Genomic DNA, 19,313 nt, shown 5'->3' with positions numbered 1-19,313 from the left:
TTTTTTAGAATGAGAATCAGCTGGGAGTTAAGGTTCCTTTCGTTTTATTGCCAAAACACCATAGTTACAAGATAGACACTGCTGAGGGAAAAACAATCAGCCTATGTTGGCTATGTTAGGGGGCTTCTTCTTCCATGAGACAAGCTCCCCACTTACACCTAATTAAAGTTGAAATTGTTCTTTCTAAGAGTCGCCTCAACATATTTTCGGTTATGCAACACCTAATTGTTTGTTTATCACATTAAGATATTTTTTGATAACTTTCTAGATTTGAAGTTTATGTATTTTTTAGAATTCTAAAATATTACATGTTTTTTTTTCTCAAGAAAGAAAAATTCTAATTTATTGCAGAACATTTCTCATCGAGTTTAGTATGACTGCTCTGCTTATTGTTAATCCGTGCTGGATTCACACTTGATTTGTGCATTTTGGATATCATTTAGGTAGAAATATTTGCATTTTGGCCTTAATTTCTGTACTTATAATGTTGTATTGAAAAAACCGAACACAGGCATGCCTTCAACCTATAGAGAAATTAATTACCCATGTAATTGTTCTATCAACAATTTAGTGTTTCTTTCGCTTGCACAGCTATTTACAGAACAAATTTATTGACAGGACAGGATTTGCGGAGAAACTGTAGATTTTAAGGACCTCCTATCAATTCAAAGATAGCAAGAACTTGTCCACGAACTAATTTCTTCCCTATGGTTCTGTTCTTGATGTAGCAAAGAATAATCTCTTGTAAACAAGTGCGAACATCTGAGCGAGCTTGAGCAGGCAAATACCTGAAAGATTAACTGTAATCTCAGTTTCAAACCTTTAAACAAAAAGGGAGCCGATTTGGAAAATTCACCTTGTTCTTTAAAGCTAACCTTCCATTAGTTTTTTTTCAATGTCTAAAGGACAGATCCATATATTTCATGATCTATTAATTTGCAAAAGCCGCTGTAAATTCTATGACAATTACTACTTTGGTACATTTGTTTCAAACATGACGAGAAAGAAATAAATATTCACAATTAAAATCATAAAAAGCATACTAACCAATTTTCCAAGCCAATGTTCTGCCACTGTTCTAGTAAAGTCCCAACATCCTTAGCTCTGTCACATGTTCAGAGTCTAGTTTAGGAGGATCTTTATTGTCTTCCTGATTTTCAACCACATATTCCTGATGTTGTTTCAATATTATCATCAGAGTTCTCCAAAGCAATGACTCACGAATCCATAAACACAAGAAACATGAGATGTAATAATAGTATGCTTTTGACAAAGCATCCCAACCGTAAAACAGGGAAATGGAGCATCACCTTTGTTAGTTCCTGTTTGGCAAGAACATGATAATGGCGTTCAGTGATCTTATGCCCACATATCATGGCTATGAAGAATCCATAGAGCAGTCCGACCATGACGATAGACACGGCTAGTCAAATCAAATAAAGAAGAAATGTAAAGATACAGAAAGATAGCGCAAAAATTAAAACCAAACACAGCTCCAATGCTTCATTATAATGCGAGTGTGCAGTATGTATGCCACTATCAACAGAAAATACTGAAATACGGTTCTCTAGAATTGAAATTTTGTTTATCAATAAAGCAATTACGTCATTATACACAACAAGCAGGCACTTATTCAACCACCTTTTTCTTTTCTCTTTCACGAGGCAAGGTGCTGCCAACTTATCACGTTTTAAGCTTCTCGGCAGGAAAAGTCGTTCAGGAGACCAGACTAGCAACTAGGGCATCCTACCTTTCCATGAACTTTGAAGCAAGTATATACAATGTGCCTCACCTTATAAGAACAGTCATGCAATACATTTGAACAAAGATAGGACCGAAGGTGGCACTGGGTTGGTGGTAAATGGAAACCATTTACCACCGACATCAACAAAGTTGAAAAAGCCATACAGCAGCAAACAAAGAGTAAAACACAGACACGTTCCAGGTGCCTGCTGTAATTCGAAGTATATATAACTTGCTTTCCCTTCATTATGGTTCCCGCTCAGAGTTACCAGAAGCTTCTTAGATAAGTGGGAAGCTCGCTTCCCGAAAACTCGCTTCAGAAGCGCGATACTCCTCGCTTCCGAAACTTGATGAGAATCTTGATTCTCCTATGCTTTTCACATGCTTCATCTATTCTTCTTATATGTTCTATCACTCTACTTTCCATGTTTTTTATGTGTTTCATCTCAGGCTTCTCACTTGCTTCCATGTGCTTTCTATAAATTGGCAGTTATCATTTTTAGATTTTGTTAAAAATTTAATTCTTACACTAAAAAATATGAAATTTAATAATAACCACTTTTATTTTAGTTTTTAATTGCATTCCATTTCGATTCTCATTCAACTCTTATATTCTTTTTTTTATTCCTCGCTTCCTGCTTCCTATATATTTTAAAATGCATCGCTTCTCGCTTTTGCTTCCCATATTGTTTCCCGCTTCTGCTTCCTAGTCTGGTAACCTTGTTTCTGCTTCATCCAAACATAGCCTAAAGGGCACTCAAAGATTGACCAATTACCATAAGTGGTAGTCCAAGTCGACATTGTTGCGGCGTGACGCATTTTCCTTTTCTGTGGCATGTGACACCTTGTCACTCTCCTTCCTCCTTCCTCAGTTCTTTATTCTATTTTTCACTTTAAAAAACAAAATGTATGTTGAAAAGCAAATGTAATATATATATATATATATATATATATATATATATATATATATATATATATATATATATATATATTACGTAAGAAGGTAGGCGTTGCATCCATTGAAAATAAGATGAGAGAGAATCGATTACGGTGGTTTGGACATATTCGGCGAAGGCCTAATGATGCTCCAGTTAGAAGGATGGAGAAATGGGGAAATATATTAGTTAAAAGAGGTCGGGGTAGGCCTAAGAAGACTTGGATGAAGATGATAGGAAAGGATATGAATGCTTTGAACCTCACCGAGGACATGGCATTGGATAGAAATGATTGGAGGAGAAGGATTCATGTGAAAGACCCAAAATGATTTTCTTTTTTGGTTCATATCGCCGACCCCAATTGTTTTGGGATGAAGGCGTAGTTGTTGTTGTTGTTGTATATATATATATATATATATATATATATATATATCACAAATCTCATTTTTGAGGAAAATTTATGATACATTTAAAAAATAAAAATAAAAAATGTAAAAATACATAAAAACCTATAAACTATTGAAGATATTGTGATATTAGAAATAAGTAGAATGTGAGATTTTAAATATCTCAGAACATTATTGCATGAAGTTCAACATTTTCCTGACAGGGTTGTGAAGACTTCATCAGCAGAATTCATGCAGATTGGATAAAGAGGAGACAAGGTTTGTGCATAAGCACATTTAGAGGAATATTTTGTAGATAAGAATATGACCTGCACTGCCACATGGTGCATAGCAACAAAAAGATAAAGACACTTGTTCAATGCATATGTTAAGATAGATGCATAAACGAAAATGCACAAAAAAGAATCTGCAGTTTAGAGGACAGTGCAGGGTAAATGTCATTTACATAAATTAAGGCATACAAGAGAAACTTGAAATAACATGTACAAAAGGACCAACTGCTGAAGGGATAGGGGATGGGGAAGAATGATAGACTTCAGAAAGAATATGGAGGAACTAAGGGTTTAGCATTAGAGAAGTAAGACACGTGAAGCTAGCACATTCAAATGGGAGGACTAGTAACTACAAACATGCAAAGAAAGAATAGCTTATTCAATATCAACAAGCAAATAATCCAGTTCTTTCTATAATTGAGCAATCTTAATTAATTAATCAATAGAATTGTAAGAACAAATATTTCCATCATCTTAAAATGCATATAATTTTTAAATAACATCATCTAAGGCCATATGATCCATATTTCATACAAAATAAATATATATAATTGGAAATGTCTGACATCCACAAAATACCAAAATCTGTTGTTTCAGCATTTCCAATATCCAAAATTTCAACAGTTCAACAACAGAAATGATTCAAAATACTCATTATTTGACATTTATTTTATTTTTTGGAGGATACACATGCCATCAAAAGAATGAAGTATAATTGCAGTTGTTCCACATTAGCAGTATGAAATCAAGTAGTCTTTTCATGAATTGCCAGTGTGTGCTGCACAAAAGAGAAATCTCCACATCTGTTTTTCCTTGTGCCACATAAGTCATCTACATTTGATGTTCATCTGTGCACTCGTATTCATGCACAAATATGGAGAAATAACCACACATATGTATGGACATCTTGAAGTATATCTGTGATTACAGCCAGGTTGCATTCATGGACCTCTTTGTGTAAGAATGCACATGCTAAGGAGTAGCAGCTTAAGTGTGATGCATTAAGCATGAGTTTACCTGCCAAGATATAGAATGCAACATGGTTCCGTTCATAGCCAAACATTTCGCGTAGTTCTGCACCATAGAACTTGTACACCAGCATGCTAAATAAAGCCACGACCTATAACCATAATGTTGCAAATCCAATTATATCAAGGAGTAATATGAGCAAGATTAAACAATTGAATACATGCATAAATGAACAATAAAAGAAAAAAAATTGAAGTCAACTCAAAAGTTTTCACAAGGCAATCGCTATCTATTGGTTATATTTGTCACATGTATATATCCAAGCTTTTCATAACATATCATTGACCTTCTCCAGAAGAGAAATAGGAACAAAAATTAGGCAAGGGAATAGCAAAAGCTTTGTAGAACTCGGCGAGAAAACAAGAACATAAAAAAACCATATGGGGAAATGGCAAAAAACCTGCTACTTGAACAGAATTAGGCCAACATTGTCATGTGCCATTATATCCAATTTTTCTAGCACGGGCATAGTTAACTCAATATCACCAGTGAGCTATTGTGATTAAGTACAGCATGCAAAGAGCAAGAAAAGGAAAGTAAATGAGCTATCCTTAAACAATCTTACAAAGGAAATATGCATTTTAGATATCTACTTCTTTCCAACAATTGATTGACAGCACAAGTAGGGCATGATTTCCCATCGTGCCTCATATGAAGTATAGATTACTCAAGCCACCATACAGTGGAATGTTTGCACCATCTGGTTTCTTTGCAAATACAGATACATTCAGATCCCTTATTTTCTTAACATACATTGAAATTACTTTCAATTCTCACAATTTTCTTCTGTTTATCAAAAGGAAGGTAACTGAGTTGATTGAGACTGCAGTCTTAAAACACTTAATGATCCATATGGATCCAACAATGAAATTACTTTAGATTTCCATAAGTTTTCCTTTTGTTTATCAAAAATAAGATAAGTGAGTTGGTTGTGCAGCAGTCTGTAATGACATCATGATCCATACCTATCCAATAGCTCACATTGAACTCTGTCTTATCTAGCTAATCCAACTTGTGTGACGGGAAAAAGAATCAACTGGTAACTCAAAGCTCTATTTAAGATTTATATACAAACCTCCAAATAGTTGTATTTGTGTTGCCTGACCCAGCTCCAGGTGTATGCATGTTCAGTAAACTTCACTAGTCATGCCATATTTGAGCTGGCTCTAGAATGGAAGTGACTGCCTCAAATTGATTGGAAAACTCAAGTTCCACACTCAATCAGGCCAGCTGGTCAGAGTTTGCAAACCTGATCCTATTTCATTTGTTGTCTCCGATCATCTTAAGGCTCTGTTTGGGAACTGGTAGCTGGGATGGGAGTTTATGCATTTGGTAAAAACTTGGTCAAACTACCTTGGTGGTGTCTGTTTGGGAGAATCACAATGTGGAGGTAGTTTATGCATTTGGAAAAGGAGGTGAGACTGTCTCCCTTTTGTATGTGCATTAAAAACTGGATTTGATAACTACCACATTCCAGTTGCCAATGCAGTCTAGTTGTAATAAAACTCATCACTACTGTTTTTAGCAATAATGTGATAGCATGGTTATCCATGACAACCAAGCTGCAATTATTCTTCCATATTCATCATCTAAACTAGATCATGGAAAAGTCTTTTGCTTTCTGCTGCACCATAAAACCATAGTTTCCTATAAAATATCACATATTCCATTGTCAATCTCAAAGTACAGGGAACACCAGCCAATCCAACAGCCTCATCATGCAAAGAACAGCCAAAACCAACACCTCGAGAGGCCAGAAATGGCTAATCTATTGGTCATCACCAGATTAGTTTTGAATTATATAGCCCTGAAATTGATAACCCTTTGATATGGAAGGAATAATCTGATCGCACTCACATGCTTCATTCTTTGGTTGCACAATATTTTGTTGGATAAATAATATTTGACATGGTAAAAGTCATACACGGAAAAATTCATGAACATCTTGCAGCAGCTCTCCTAAAGAACCCTTTTTACCTTGTTACCTATTGAAAAAAGAAGGAGATCAGATTAGGGATGGCAGTGGGGCGGGGCGGGGCGGGGGACAAGGTTTCCACCCCCGCCCCGCCTCCGCGGCGGGGATGGATTTTATCCTCCACCCCCGCCTCCATCCCCGTTTCATACCCTTCATCCCCGGTCCAAACGGGGATGAGGTGGGGCGGGGCGGGGATATTGCGGGGAAAAGTGGTTGGGGCGGGGATTAGGCGGGGATCGTGGGGGGGACGGGGCGGGGCGGGGAAAAGTGCACGTCCACCCCCGCCCCGCCTCCGCGGCGGGGATGGATTTTATCCTCCACCCCCGCCTCCATCCCCGTTTCATACCCTTCATCCCCGGTCCAAACGGGGCGAGGCGGGGCCCCGCTTTCCCCCGGTCCACTGCCATCCCTAGATCAGATGCACCTTTTTTTAGGTTATTTGCAAAAACATGTCTGATTTTGTTTTATGATTCAAAATCATATCTAAGAAACTTGTAATGCAAAAAAAACACCTAGTTTTATCCCACGTCCACAACAACTATTCTCCCTTTAACCATGGTTAATGGGGATGGCTTTAGTGATGGAGATGGATGTGGCTGACTGAGAAGTTTGGGCCTTTGGGGTTACCATGGTGGTATTGGTTGGTGTTGAATTGGTGGTGGCGTACGCTAAGCAAAACAAGGGTTGTGGTAGTAGCATCGTTATCTAAAGCACTGTCACCAATATCAGCAATATTTTGAAAATATCGCGAGAACTACCGATATTTTAAGGTAGCCGATATTAAAGGTAATATCTCGCGATATTTTCAAAATATCGCCAGAAGACAAAATATCGTGATATTATCATGATAATATCACAATATTTTTTGGAACAACTCTTTTTTTTAAAGTTTGTATTTCCTATTTTTTTGTTTCTTTTATATTTTGAAACCTTTAAAACATGTTTCTTTATATTTTGGAAGAAAAATAATGCAAAACTTATAATTTTCTTAACTTTTTGTTGTTATTTATATTTTTTCAGTTTTTTAAACTCCTGAGATATTCCCGAAATTTATCAATTTTTGAAAATCTCTCCGAGAAATACCCTCGCCAAGAAATTACCGTTAACGATACAGGTAACTATGATCTAAAGAGAGCATGTCATAACCATAGACACAAATGTCATTCTCAGAATGGAACATCACAATAGATTTCAATATTTTTTATGGAAAACACCAAAAAAAAGTTTGATAAAAAATATTATAAATAATTGATAAAATATTTATAAATAAATACGTAATAAAAATATTGGTAAAAATTTTAACAAATAGACAACAAGTAATATGAATGGAAAGATATTACCTTCCCTTCAATAGCAAGTAGGTTATTACCTTGTTAATTGTACTTTGGTTGGGCACATTATTAACTTATTATGAAGTTCTTCAAGAAATAGTCCCATATCTAGAAAGAGGTCAAAATTTGGCCCACCCTTTCTATTTAAGAGGCCTCTTGTACCTCTTTGGTATTCACATTTGTGTGTTTACGTGCATTTTCCAACTTGATCTCCTTTTGAATGTTTTTAAGTTTTAATGTAGCATGAGTTTGCAGGTTCACTCATTTACAAATATGCCCCTGCTTATAATAAGTACCTTTTATTTTGTTTGTTATCATTCAGACATCATGATAAAATTGTGATAATATCATGGTATTTTCGAAACATGCAAGATTTTGAAAATTTCACCTTGTATTGGGATTCTCATGTTTCATATCATACAATCTATGTCACATAGGTGTGGGTGCGGATGCAGGTGCAGACACGGAGATGCGGCACTTTAAAAAAACTTGGGTGTGGGGTTGCGGGGAGGGTATATATATAATTTTTAACAGTTTTAAGTTAACACTAATGAAATAAAAACAATTATCATATCATCAATTCACGCAATAAATCAAATTAACAATCTACAATTGTTATTCCTCATCAATAAAAAATAACATCACACTGGTGTGGAGGTACGGATATATATATATATATGATATGGATAAAACTAGACTTGGTTAGGGTTAATTGAATCTACTTTTAGACAGAAATGGACCTCAGTGTGGTTGACTTCACCTGACACAAAGGGAGCCCTATCCAAGTGTCACACCCGCACCCCAAGTGTCACACCTGCATGGGTGTGGGTGCAACGTGGGTGTGGTGCCCTGTTAGAAGAGTCAATATTACATAGCATACAATATATAAAAGCAAAAGCAAGGGCATTCAATGCCAATTTTTTTGTTCTTTATAATCTTTTTTAAAATGACTCTCATGACATGTTCTTATGGTATGTAATTATGACATTTGTCAAAACATTTGTATTTTGTTTTAAAAAAAAACAAGTGTTACTTACATGCTCTCTCTCTCTCTCTCTTTATAAAACGGTAATAAGGTAGTATATAATAATATAGTACAATAAAATAATTTGTTACCTAAAACGAAGATGCCACATACTCTCTCTTTCTACGTTTCTCTCCTATTCTCCTGTAAAAAAACCAAGTGTTAAGTACATGCTCTCTCTCTCTTATTTCTCATTATAAAAAGGTAATAAGGTAGTATATAATAATATAGTATAATAAAATAATTAGTTACCTAAAACTAAGATGCCATATACCCTCTCTCTCTCTATGTCTCTCTCTCACCCTCTTCTATTCTCCTGTAAAAGATAGTTACCTAAAAACAAAGGTGTCATACCAGAGTTGTCAGATGGGAAAGCGGGAGCGGGAAGTGATTCAGGAAGCGAAAGCGGGAAGCAATGCATTTCCAAAATTTTAGGAAGCGGAAAGTGTGGGATGTCTTAGAAGCGAACCAGGAATCGTCTTGGAAGCGAGAAGAGAAGCGAACCGGAAGCGACCTAGGAAGCGATGGGGAAGCAAGGGGAAAGCGAAAAAAGGGAAAAACAAAATAAAAACAAGAAAAAGGAAAAAAGAAGGGGAAGCGAGCTTCCCAATTTTTTTAGCGCTTCCCAGCATGTTTCGTTAGGGCGTTCCCTACTGAGCGACGCGCTGTACTCTATAGGCCAGGAGGCAGTGATAAATGGGCAAGGGTTGCTAGGTCGTCGCCCGGAAGCGACGCGTCACACCGGCGCCCGGGTGTGGTGTCAAATAGGCAAGGGTTCCCTCACTTTGTTGAACAAGTGGGGGTAAAGAAGTTAGTCCAAGACCATAAAATTAGGTTAGCCACTTGCAACATAGGGTCTTTAACTGGTAAGTTGGTAGAGTTAGTAGATGTTATGTGTAGGAGAAAGATTGATATTTTATGTCTACAAGAGACCAAATGGGTAGGTGAGAAAGCAAAAGTGATAGAACCTTGGGGATATAAGATTTGGTATACAGGAATAAATAAGAATAGGAATGGAGTAGGGATTGTTATGAGTCGTGAGTTTATAGATAATGTAGTTGAAGTCCGTAGGAAGAGTGATAGGATTTTACTTATTAAATTAGTATTAGGTACGGATATTATTAATATTATTAGTGTTTATGCACCTCAAGTAGGTTTAGATGATTCCATTAAGTGTCAATTTTGGGAAGATTTAGATGGAGTAATACAAGGGATATCTTATGGAGAAAAGCTTTTCATCGGCGGTGACCTTAATGGACATGTAGGCATTAGTAGGGATGGATTTGAGAGTATCCATGGAGGCTATGGTATAGGAGAAAGAAATGAAAGTAGAGAAAGGATTTTAGATTTTGGTTTGTCCTATGATATGATCTTAGCAAACACTTGGTTTAAGAAGAGGGAGTCTCACCTAGTAGCATTTAAAAGTGGGGTTAATACGAGTCAAATATATTTTTTCCTACTTAGAAAGAGAGATAGGGGTTGTTGCATCGATTGTAAGGTTATACCGGGAGAAAGTGTAGCTACACAACATAGAGTCTTAATTTTAGATCTTAGAATTAGACAATGCCGCAAAAGGGATAGACATAGGATAGATCCTAGAATTAAGTGGTGGGCACTGAAAGGAGCTAAACAAGGAATGTTTGTAGAGCGAGTAGTTAAGGAAGTTGATTGGTGTCTCGAGGAGGATTCAGAATCTATGTGGAATAAGATAGCGGGTGGCATGAGAAAGGTGGCTAAGGAGGTATTTGGTGAGTCTAAAGGCAGTGCACCGATAGGTAATGATACATCGTGGTGGAACGAGGATGTAAAATTAGCTATTAAGGTTAAAAGAGAGTGTTATAGAAATCTAAGTAAAAGTCGTGATAATGAGAATTTGAAGTATATGATAGCAAAGAAGGAAGCTAAAAAAGTAGTTCGGAATGCGAGGGATAAGATATATAAGGAGGTTTATGACAAGTTGGATACCAAAGAGGGTGAGAAGGATATTTATAGGATTGCAAAAATGAGAGATAGGAAATCGAGGGATCTGGGTATGGTTAGATGTATCAAAGATGAAACGCAAAGGGTTTTAGTCAAAGATGAGGAGATTAAGGAGAGATGGAAAGATTATTTTGATAAGCTATTTAATGAAAGTCATGCTCAGGATCTTGGAGACTTTTCCATTCCTTTTCATGAGATGAATCGTGACTTCATGCACAAGATTTAAAAGAAAGAAATTGCAGAGGCTTTGAAGAAAATGAAATCAAGAAGGGCAGTTGGCCCAGATAGTATACCTATCGAGGCTTGGAAATGCTTGGGAGAGAAAGGTTTAGAATGATTGACAAATCTTTTTAACAAGATTTGGCGGACAAATAAGATGCCTAATGAGTGGAGGAAGAGTACTTTGGTGCCTCTATATAAGAATAAGGGTGATATACAAGATTGCACAAACTATCGTGGTATAAAACTCATGAGTCATACTATGAAACTTTGGGAGAAGGTGATTGAGTCTAGGTTGAGGAAGGTGTAATGAAGTGCCGGATGAAGTTTTTACCCCTATATGGGTCTATTTACAAAAGATATAAATATATATATATTTATATATGTAGATAGACACATAGACATATATATAATTAATATATATATGTGTATGTGTCGTGATCTATATATATAAATATATATATGTACAACATATTTTAACACCCCCCCTCAAACACACGGTGAGATCACCGAGAGTTTGCTAAGGAGAAAGAAGAAACGAGGCGATGGCAAAGCTTTGGTGAAGAAGTCCGCCAACTGGTACTCGGTTGGAACATAAGGCAATTGAATGGTGCCTCGTAGGAACTCATCACGAACATAATGGCAATCCATCTCAATGTGCTTTGTTCTTTCATGAAAGGTGTGATTGCTGGCAATGTAGATAGAGCTCTTGTTGTCGCAGCACAGCTTTGAGGGAGTTGAGAATGAGACCCCCATATCTTTAAGCAAACTTCTTAACCATACGATCTCCGTGGTGGTAGTGGTCATCGCACGATACTCTGCTTCAGTAAAAGAGAGTGAAACTTTCTGTTGCTTCTTACACCTCCAAGAGATAAGTGACTCTCCAAGAAACACACAATACCCTGTGGTAGAAATACGATCATCGGGGTTACCACCCCAATCAGAGTCAGTATAAGCAAGTAAAGTAAGAGGTGAAGAAGAGGGTAAGAATAATCCTTTTGTTATGGTGCCTTTCAGATATCTGATAATTCTCATGACAGCAGCCATGTGAATGGTGGAGGGAGCAGTCTGAAATTGACTTGCACTATGAACTGCATGAGAAATATCGGGCCTAGTGATGGATAAGTATGTGAGCGACCCAATCAATTGACGATAAGGTGTGGGATCAGCTAAAGGAGTGCCATCACTAGCTCTCATCTTGGCATTGATTATTTCTGGCGTCTCCACCTTCTTGTCATCAGTCAGTCCAGATCTGTCAATAATGTCGGAGGCAAGCTTCATCTGAGAGAGGACATACCCTTTGGGAGAGTATGCAACTTCAATACCTAAAAAATATCTTAGATAACCAAGATCAGACATATCAAAATTTTCTTTGAGAATATTCTTAATAAGGTTAATACCTCTCTTATCATTACCTGTGATAATCATGTCATCAACATATAATAACAGAATTGTAATGTGATCATTAGAATTTTTAACAAACAAAGCAGTATCAGTATAACATGAGGAGAAACCATTATCAAGAACTACTTTGCTAAAAAGATCATACCAAGCTTTAGGTGCTTGTTTAAGACCATAGAGAGCTTTATTTAACTTTAGAATATTTCCTTTACCAATATCAAGACCTGGCGGAGGATCCATAAGCACTTCATATAAATTTCCATTTAAAAAGGCGTTTTTAACGTCAAGTTGATATATAGGCCATTGTTTAATGGAGGCTAAGGCAATTAAAGTTCTCACACTAGTCATCCTAACTACGGGAGCAAAGGTTTCCTCATAATCAATTCCATATTCTTGGGCATAGCCTTTTGCAACCAAACGAGCTTTGTATCTCTCAAGAGATCCATCACACTTAGTTTTAACTTTATATACCCATCTACACCCAATTGCCTTTTTTCCTAATGGTTGGGGAATAATACTCCAAGTTTGAGCTTTGTTAAGAGCCTCTAATTCAACTTTCATTGCTTCAATCCAATGTGGATGATCTTTAGCTTCTTTAAAGGAAGTAGGCTCATGATATGAATGAATTAACATGAGACAAGCCCTATAATTAGGTGAGAAAGATTCATAAGATACAAATTTTTGTGGAGGTCTACTATTACGAGAAGATCTCCTAGGTGCATTAATAGGTTCTTCTAATGAGAGATCTTGAGAATATCTTTCAAGAGCAGGTTGATGTTCAATTCCTGACCGCCGGGTATATACATTCATTTCATTAAGATTCTCAACTTGAGAATCATTACCATGCTGAAGTATATCATTATGATGGGAGATGCCATCACAAGTATTATCGCAAGTACTTGCATCTGGTGTTTCAATTCTAGGAGCAAGATCAAATAGGAAGGAATAGTCAAGGTTTTCTCTAGATGTGTGAACATCAAATCCATTTTGTTCTTCAAGAAAATTTACATTTCTTGATATATAGAGTTTATTATTTCGAGTGTCATAGCATCTATAACCTTTTTTATTCTCACCATATCCAATGAATGCACATTCAATAGCTTTAGGTGATAGTTTATCTTGTCCTTGAACAAGCACAAAACATTTACATCCAAATATCCTTAATCTATTAAAATCTGGAGTAATTTTGAATAATTTTTCAAAAGGTGATACATTTTTTAAAGAAGCAGAGGGCATACGATTGATTAAATATGTTGCGGTAAGAAGAGCTTCGGCCCAAAAGTTTTTAGGAACATTTTTAGAAACAAGAAGTGTTCTTGTAGTTTCAATTAAATGTCTATGTTTTCTTTCCGCAAGACCATTTTGTTGTGGGGTTTTAGGACAAGATCGTTGATGTAAAATTCCATTTGTTTTGAAATAATTTTGAAAATCTTTAGACATGTATTCTCCTCCAGAGTCGGATCTAAATATAGCTATATTGTTTTGAAATTGGTTTTGAATAAGAATATGAAATTCTTTAAAATTATTAAAGACATCGGATTTATTTTTAATAATGTATACCCATGTATATCTAGTAAAGTCATCAATAAAACTAACATAGTAAGAGTAGCCTCCCTTGGACAGAACGGGTGCCGGTCCCCATACATCGGAATGCACAAGCTCAAAAGGTCTTTTTGACACAAAATTACTATGAGAATACGGAAGCGAATGAATTTTTCCAAGGATACAATCATTGCATGTGAATGTATTTGTATTACAAAATTTTTCCAAAAAAGGAAAGAGATACAATTTAGAAACACTAGGATGTCCAAGTCTTTTATGCCAAGTCTCAATATCTTTGGATTGAACATGATTACAAAATGATTTGGTTGGCAATGACAAAAAATCCATATAATAAAGATCCCCTCTTCTATGGCCTTGCCCAATCCGCTTCCCGGACCGGAGATCCTGCACATAGCAATGGGTAGGTGAAAAAGTGACATTACATTCAAAATCGGTAATTTGGGAAACCGAAAATAGATTTAAATTAAGTTTTGGAATAATTCGAATTTTGGGAACAAAAAATTCTTTGTTTTCATTATAAGTTTTCTCAAGATTCCCAATGCCTTCAACATCCAAGGATGTTCCATCGGCAGTGGAGACAAAAGATTTAAATTTGTTGAGACTTGTTTTTGATAAGAGTGATGCATTTGGAGTCATATGAAAGGAGGCACCCGAATCAAGAATCCAAGAGGTCATACCTGGGAAGGAGGAGATAGCGGCGCCGGAAGTGGATGGTGTAGAAGAAAACTGAGAGGAGCTCATCTTCATGAATTGTTGAAGAGTTTCGGTAAGATGAGCAAGAGACTCTTTTATGTCACCATCTTTCTTTGAGTCTTCATTTGGAGGAGCTTCACCAACGGAGGCCACCTTCTTTTTAAATCTTGGGCAATCCGGACGAATATGGCCCGGTTCATTACAATTATGGCAAATGATTTTCCTTCCTCCACCACCATTATTTTTGAAGAAATGAGGTGGTTTGTATGGCCTTACATTGTTGCCGGGTCTAGATACGGCATGAACTTCATCAACATCTCGTTTTAATGCCAAACGAGTCTCTTCTTGACATAAGTCGGCCAAAATATCACTTAGAGGAGTAGAGGCCCTATGGAGAAGGGATCCTCTAAGTTGCTCAAATTCGGGGCGAAGCCCATGAATAAATTGGAAAAATCTTTCTTTTTCCATTTGCTCTTGCCTCATAGCAATAGCACTTCCTTCCCATTGGGGTTCGAGAAGGACAAGTTCATCCCATAAAGAAGATAGGGCACTATAGTAGTCCCTAATACTCATATCACCTTGTTTAGTAGCTCTTACCTTTTCTTGTAAGAAGAAATGCCTAGCAAGGTCTCTTTGAGTGTACATGCCTTTCATAAAGAACCAAGCTTCATTAGCCTTCTTGAATTTGGCGAGATTTGCACAAATCTTTAATTCAACATTGTTCATGAACCATGCTAAAATTTTAGCATGCTCACTTTCCCAATCTTCTAATTTAGAAGAGTAATCAAGAATAGCCTTCTCTTTTTCCTCTTCGTTCAAAGCTTTTTCCTCATTACCTTCAAACTTAGTCAACTTCAATTGTGGTTCCGGAATGGTTCCACATACATAACCCCAAAGTTTTTTACCTTTGAGATTGTTTTCCATGGCGGCCGCCCACATGCGATAATTGGTCCCATCCAATTTGAATGAGAGGTCGATTTTTGCATCCTTGTTGGCCATTTGTAGAAGAGGAATATAAATGCACGAAAGAGAAGGATATTACTTGTCAAAAGAAGATCCGATGAAGCTTTATCAACCAAGGCTCTGATACCATGTAATGAAGTGCCGGATGAAGTCTCCAAGAGCAAAACAAGAGAGCACGCACATACACAAATAGCCACTAATGGGCAAAAGAACAACACAACCACTTAAAGTGGTAAGGCACCCAAAAGAAGAGGAAAAATATATATTCCACTCAAAAGGCTTCAGAGAAGCATGCTTTACAATGGGGAGAAACCCCTTTATTTATAGACAAAAGAGGAGGCCTTGGAAGGGCTCCTAGAGGGACGTTGGAGCCCTTCCAACGGTCATAAATATGACCGTTGGATGCTCCAACGTCCCCCTAGGTGGGGCCCATTCCAAGGTGGAAAAGGAAAAGAATAAAGAAAATAAAAAAGAAAGAAAAAAAAGGAAATAAAAGAAAAGGAGAAAAAATACAATATGCGATAAGAAGTAAAAAGACTGTTTTACCCCTATATGGGTCTATTTACAAAAGATATAAATATATATATATATATATTTATATATGTAGATAGACACATAGACATATATATAATTAATATATATATGTGTATGTGTCGTGATCTATATATATAAATATATATATGTACAACATATTTTAACAGAAGGTTGTCATGATATCGGAGAATCAATTTGGTTTTATGCCTGGAAGATCTACTATGGAAGCTATACATCTTCTTAGACAACTTATTGAGAGAAATAGAGAGAGGAACAAAGATTTGCATATGGTTTTTATTGATTTGGAGAAGGCTTACGATAGAGTACCTAGGGACGTTCTCTGGTGGACAATGATGAAGAAAGGTGTTTCTCTCAAGTACATTAGTATAATTAAAGATATGTATGAAGGAGTAGTAACCAATGTTCGCACTTGTGGAGGGGTGACAACCAATTTTCCTATTACGGTTGGGTTACATCAAGGATCTGCTTTAAGCCCTTTCCTATTTGCTATAGTGATGGATGAGCTTACGAGATCAATTCAAGAAAATGTGTCGTGGTGTATGTTGTTTGCTGATGATATTGTTTTGATTGATGAGTCTAGAGCTGGGGTTAATGCTAAGTTAGAATTATGGAGACAGACATTGGAAGCAAGAGGTTTTAAGTTAAGTAAGAGTAAGACAGAATACATGGAATGTCGATTTAGTAAGCAACGAAATAGAGATGGGAGTGTAGTGAAGCTTGGTGAGCAAGAAATATCGGTGGATGATTCTTTCAAATATTTGGGATCTATCATTCAAAAGTATGGAGAAATTGATGGAGATGTAAATCATAGAATAAAGGTTGGGTGGATGAAATGGAAGAGTGCAACTGGAGTGTTGTGAGATCGTAGAATGCGATTGCGGTTGAAGAGAAAGTTTTATAGGACGACTATTAGGCCCGCTTTACTATATGGTACGGAATGTTGGGTTGTCAAGAGACATCATATTCAAAAAATGAGTGTAGCTGAGATGCGTATGCTGAGATGGATGTGTGGAAATACAATAAAAGATAAGATTCGGAACGAGGAGATACGTAAGAAAGTAGGCGTTGCACCCATTGAAAATAAGATGAGAGAGAATCGTTTACGGTGGTTTGGACATATTCGACGAAGACCTAATGATGCTCCAGTTAGAAGGATGGAGAAATGGGAAAATATATTAGTTAAAAGAGGTCGGGGTAGGCCTAGGAAGACATGGATGGAGGTGATAGGAAAGGATATGAATGCTTTGAACCTCACCGAGGACATGGCATTGGATAGAAATGAATGGAGGAGAAGGATTCATGTGGAAGACCCAGAATGATTTTCTTTGTTGGTTCATATCGCCGACCCCAATTGTTTTGGGATGAAGGCGTAGTTGTTGTTGTTGTTGTTGTTGTTGTTCCCAGCATGTTTCGTGCTTCCGAAACGCGCTTCGGGAAAGCGCACTTCCCCAAGTCCTATGGCACTTCCGGTAACACTGTGCTATACACCCTCACTCTTTCTCTCTCTCTCTCTCTCCTATTCTCTTTTAAAAGGTAATAAATTATTAGTTACCTAAAGCTAATATCATAGTTAGCAAAATTCCGATTTAAACAGTGCTCTTTTCAAAAAAACTGAAAAAGGAAAAAATCGAGTGAATCAGCATTTCTTTCAAAACATTTTCTATAAAACGTGTTTTTTGGGTTAGCCATTTAGAACACGTCCAGATCATATTTTCCAAAAAGAAAAAATGAAAAATGCAAGTCTTTGGATTTCCTTAAGGATTCAAATTTCCAACCAAAAATAATGTTCTAAAAAAGAAAACTCAAAAAATGGAAACTGAATACTAACAAAAACAAAACCTTAGAAATTAGAATGTCTTGGTAAAAATAAATCTCTCCATATTTTGGCAGGTTTTCATCTTTTTTTGGTCGGTGTTCTCCCACTTTTACCAATTGACAATTCACTTTCTTTCTGTTCTGCATTATTTGAAAGCTGAAACGAAGACACCATTGAAAAATTAAGGAGACACAACAGGTATTTTTTTTCTTGTTTTTTTGCTTCCACACCTTCTTTTGGGTCTGTAATAGTTTGTAAACTAGGTGGTTAGTTATGTGAAATGGTATTTGACTCATGCACTGAACATTGAAGAAGCCTACAAGTGGCATAAATGGAGAAAATATTTTTTTCCTGTGTAAGAATTAAGAACCATCATCACCATTTTCCTATTAGTTTTCTTTACTGAGTATTTTGATGGTCCTATTTTACGTGGTTATTTCTTGCTTTGTTGCCACAGATACCCCTCCTATGCAGGCCACTGCTGCAACAAAGTGGAACATTGCCCAAAAGGAAGCTTAAGATGTTGCTGAAAAACATAGGAAGGAAAGGCCCAGGAAGTGTTATTGGGTCCAGTGCTGCTGGATGTGCTTGTGCATTCTTATCTATATTGGGGATTGGCGGAAAAGCATTCTCTGGACTGTGGCAACTTGGGTTTGTTGCAAGCTTCTGTACCAAATTGAGTGATACAGTTTCCAGTGAGATTGGCAAGGCATATGAGAAGACCACGTAAGTCCTTTCAAGAGCCTCAGAACTAGCTTTTGTGTTTTGCTTCACCCTACTATTATTTCTATGCCTTGGTAAAGCCAACCATTTTGTATGTTGTTTGTTATCTTTGAACAGGTCATTTTACCTAGTCACTGAAAATCTCCATTCATGTTTATTTGCACATGCACACATTGAAAATGCAACGTTTTATATAATACGATGGAAGATCTTGACTTCTTCAGAACATGCTTTAATGATAGGTATCTTGTAACTACATTTAAAGTAGTCCCTAGGGGAACTGAAGGAGCTGTGAGTGTTGAGGGGACTGTTGCTAGGCTTTTAGCTTCAATCATCCTTGCTTGTATCAGCAGATACATGGGTTCGGTACGCCTTCTGTTATATCACATCTATATTTTAAGATTAGAATGGAATTTTGGGAAGTGATAAAGTTTAGGAAAGAAATTATTCTTTTATAGCGACTTTCTATTACCACAGAATTCAAAATTCTTATGTTTGTACTTTGAAGATGAAATAAGTTATTGTAGCTTAAGGAAATTGCTGAGTAACGCTTTGCTTTTATCCAATGTCCACTACCAAACCAATAAAGCATCTTTGTGTTGTTTATCAAGTATGAGTTGGGTATTGTGGATGTAGATTTTCCTCAAAATATTATAGTGTAGAACACCAAGCTACATTGCTTGC

General features: G+C 36.7%; 1 protein-coding gene across 1 annotated transcript in view; it reads right to left on the bottom strand.

Annotated features, from left to right (window-relative positions):
- Positions 1-311: 311 nt before the first annotated feature.
- The window catches only part of LOC149843358 (uncharacterized), a 37,038-nt gene continuing 18,036 nt past the window's right edge, over positions 312-19,313 (bottom strand). Inside the window, exons 5-8 of the mRNA XM_089999743.1 lie at positions 4,375-4,477; positions 1,311-1,423; positions 876-1,171; positions 312-788 (exon numbers count right to left, since the gene is read on the bottom strand). Of these exons, the coding sequence (XP_089855869.1) occupies positions 1,079-1,171; positions 1,311-1,423; positions 4,375-4,477 (309 nt within the window). The 3' untranslated portion in view covers positions 312-788; positions 876-1,078. The remainder of the gene's footprint in view (positions 789-875; positions 1,172-1,310; positions 1,424-4,374; positions 4,478-19,313) is intronic.

The sequence above is a fragment of the Nuphar pumila genome, chromosome 3 (assembly GCF_984573655.1).
Source record: "Nuphar pumila chromosome 3, dmNupPumi1.hap1.1, whole genome shotgun sequence".
Classification (NCBI taxonomy): domain Eukaryota; kingdom Viridiplantae; phylum Streptophyta; class Magnoliopsida; order Nymphaeales; family Nymphaeaceae; genus Nuphar; species Nuphar pumila.
This window is presented reverse-complemented; position numbering and strand designations above follow the sequence as displayed.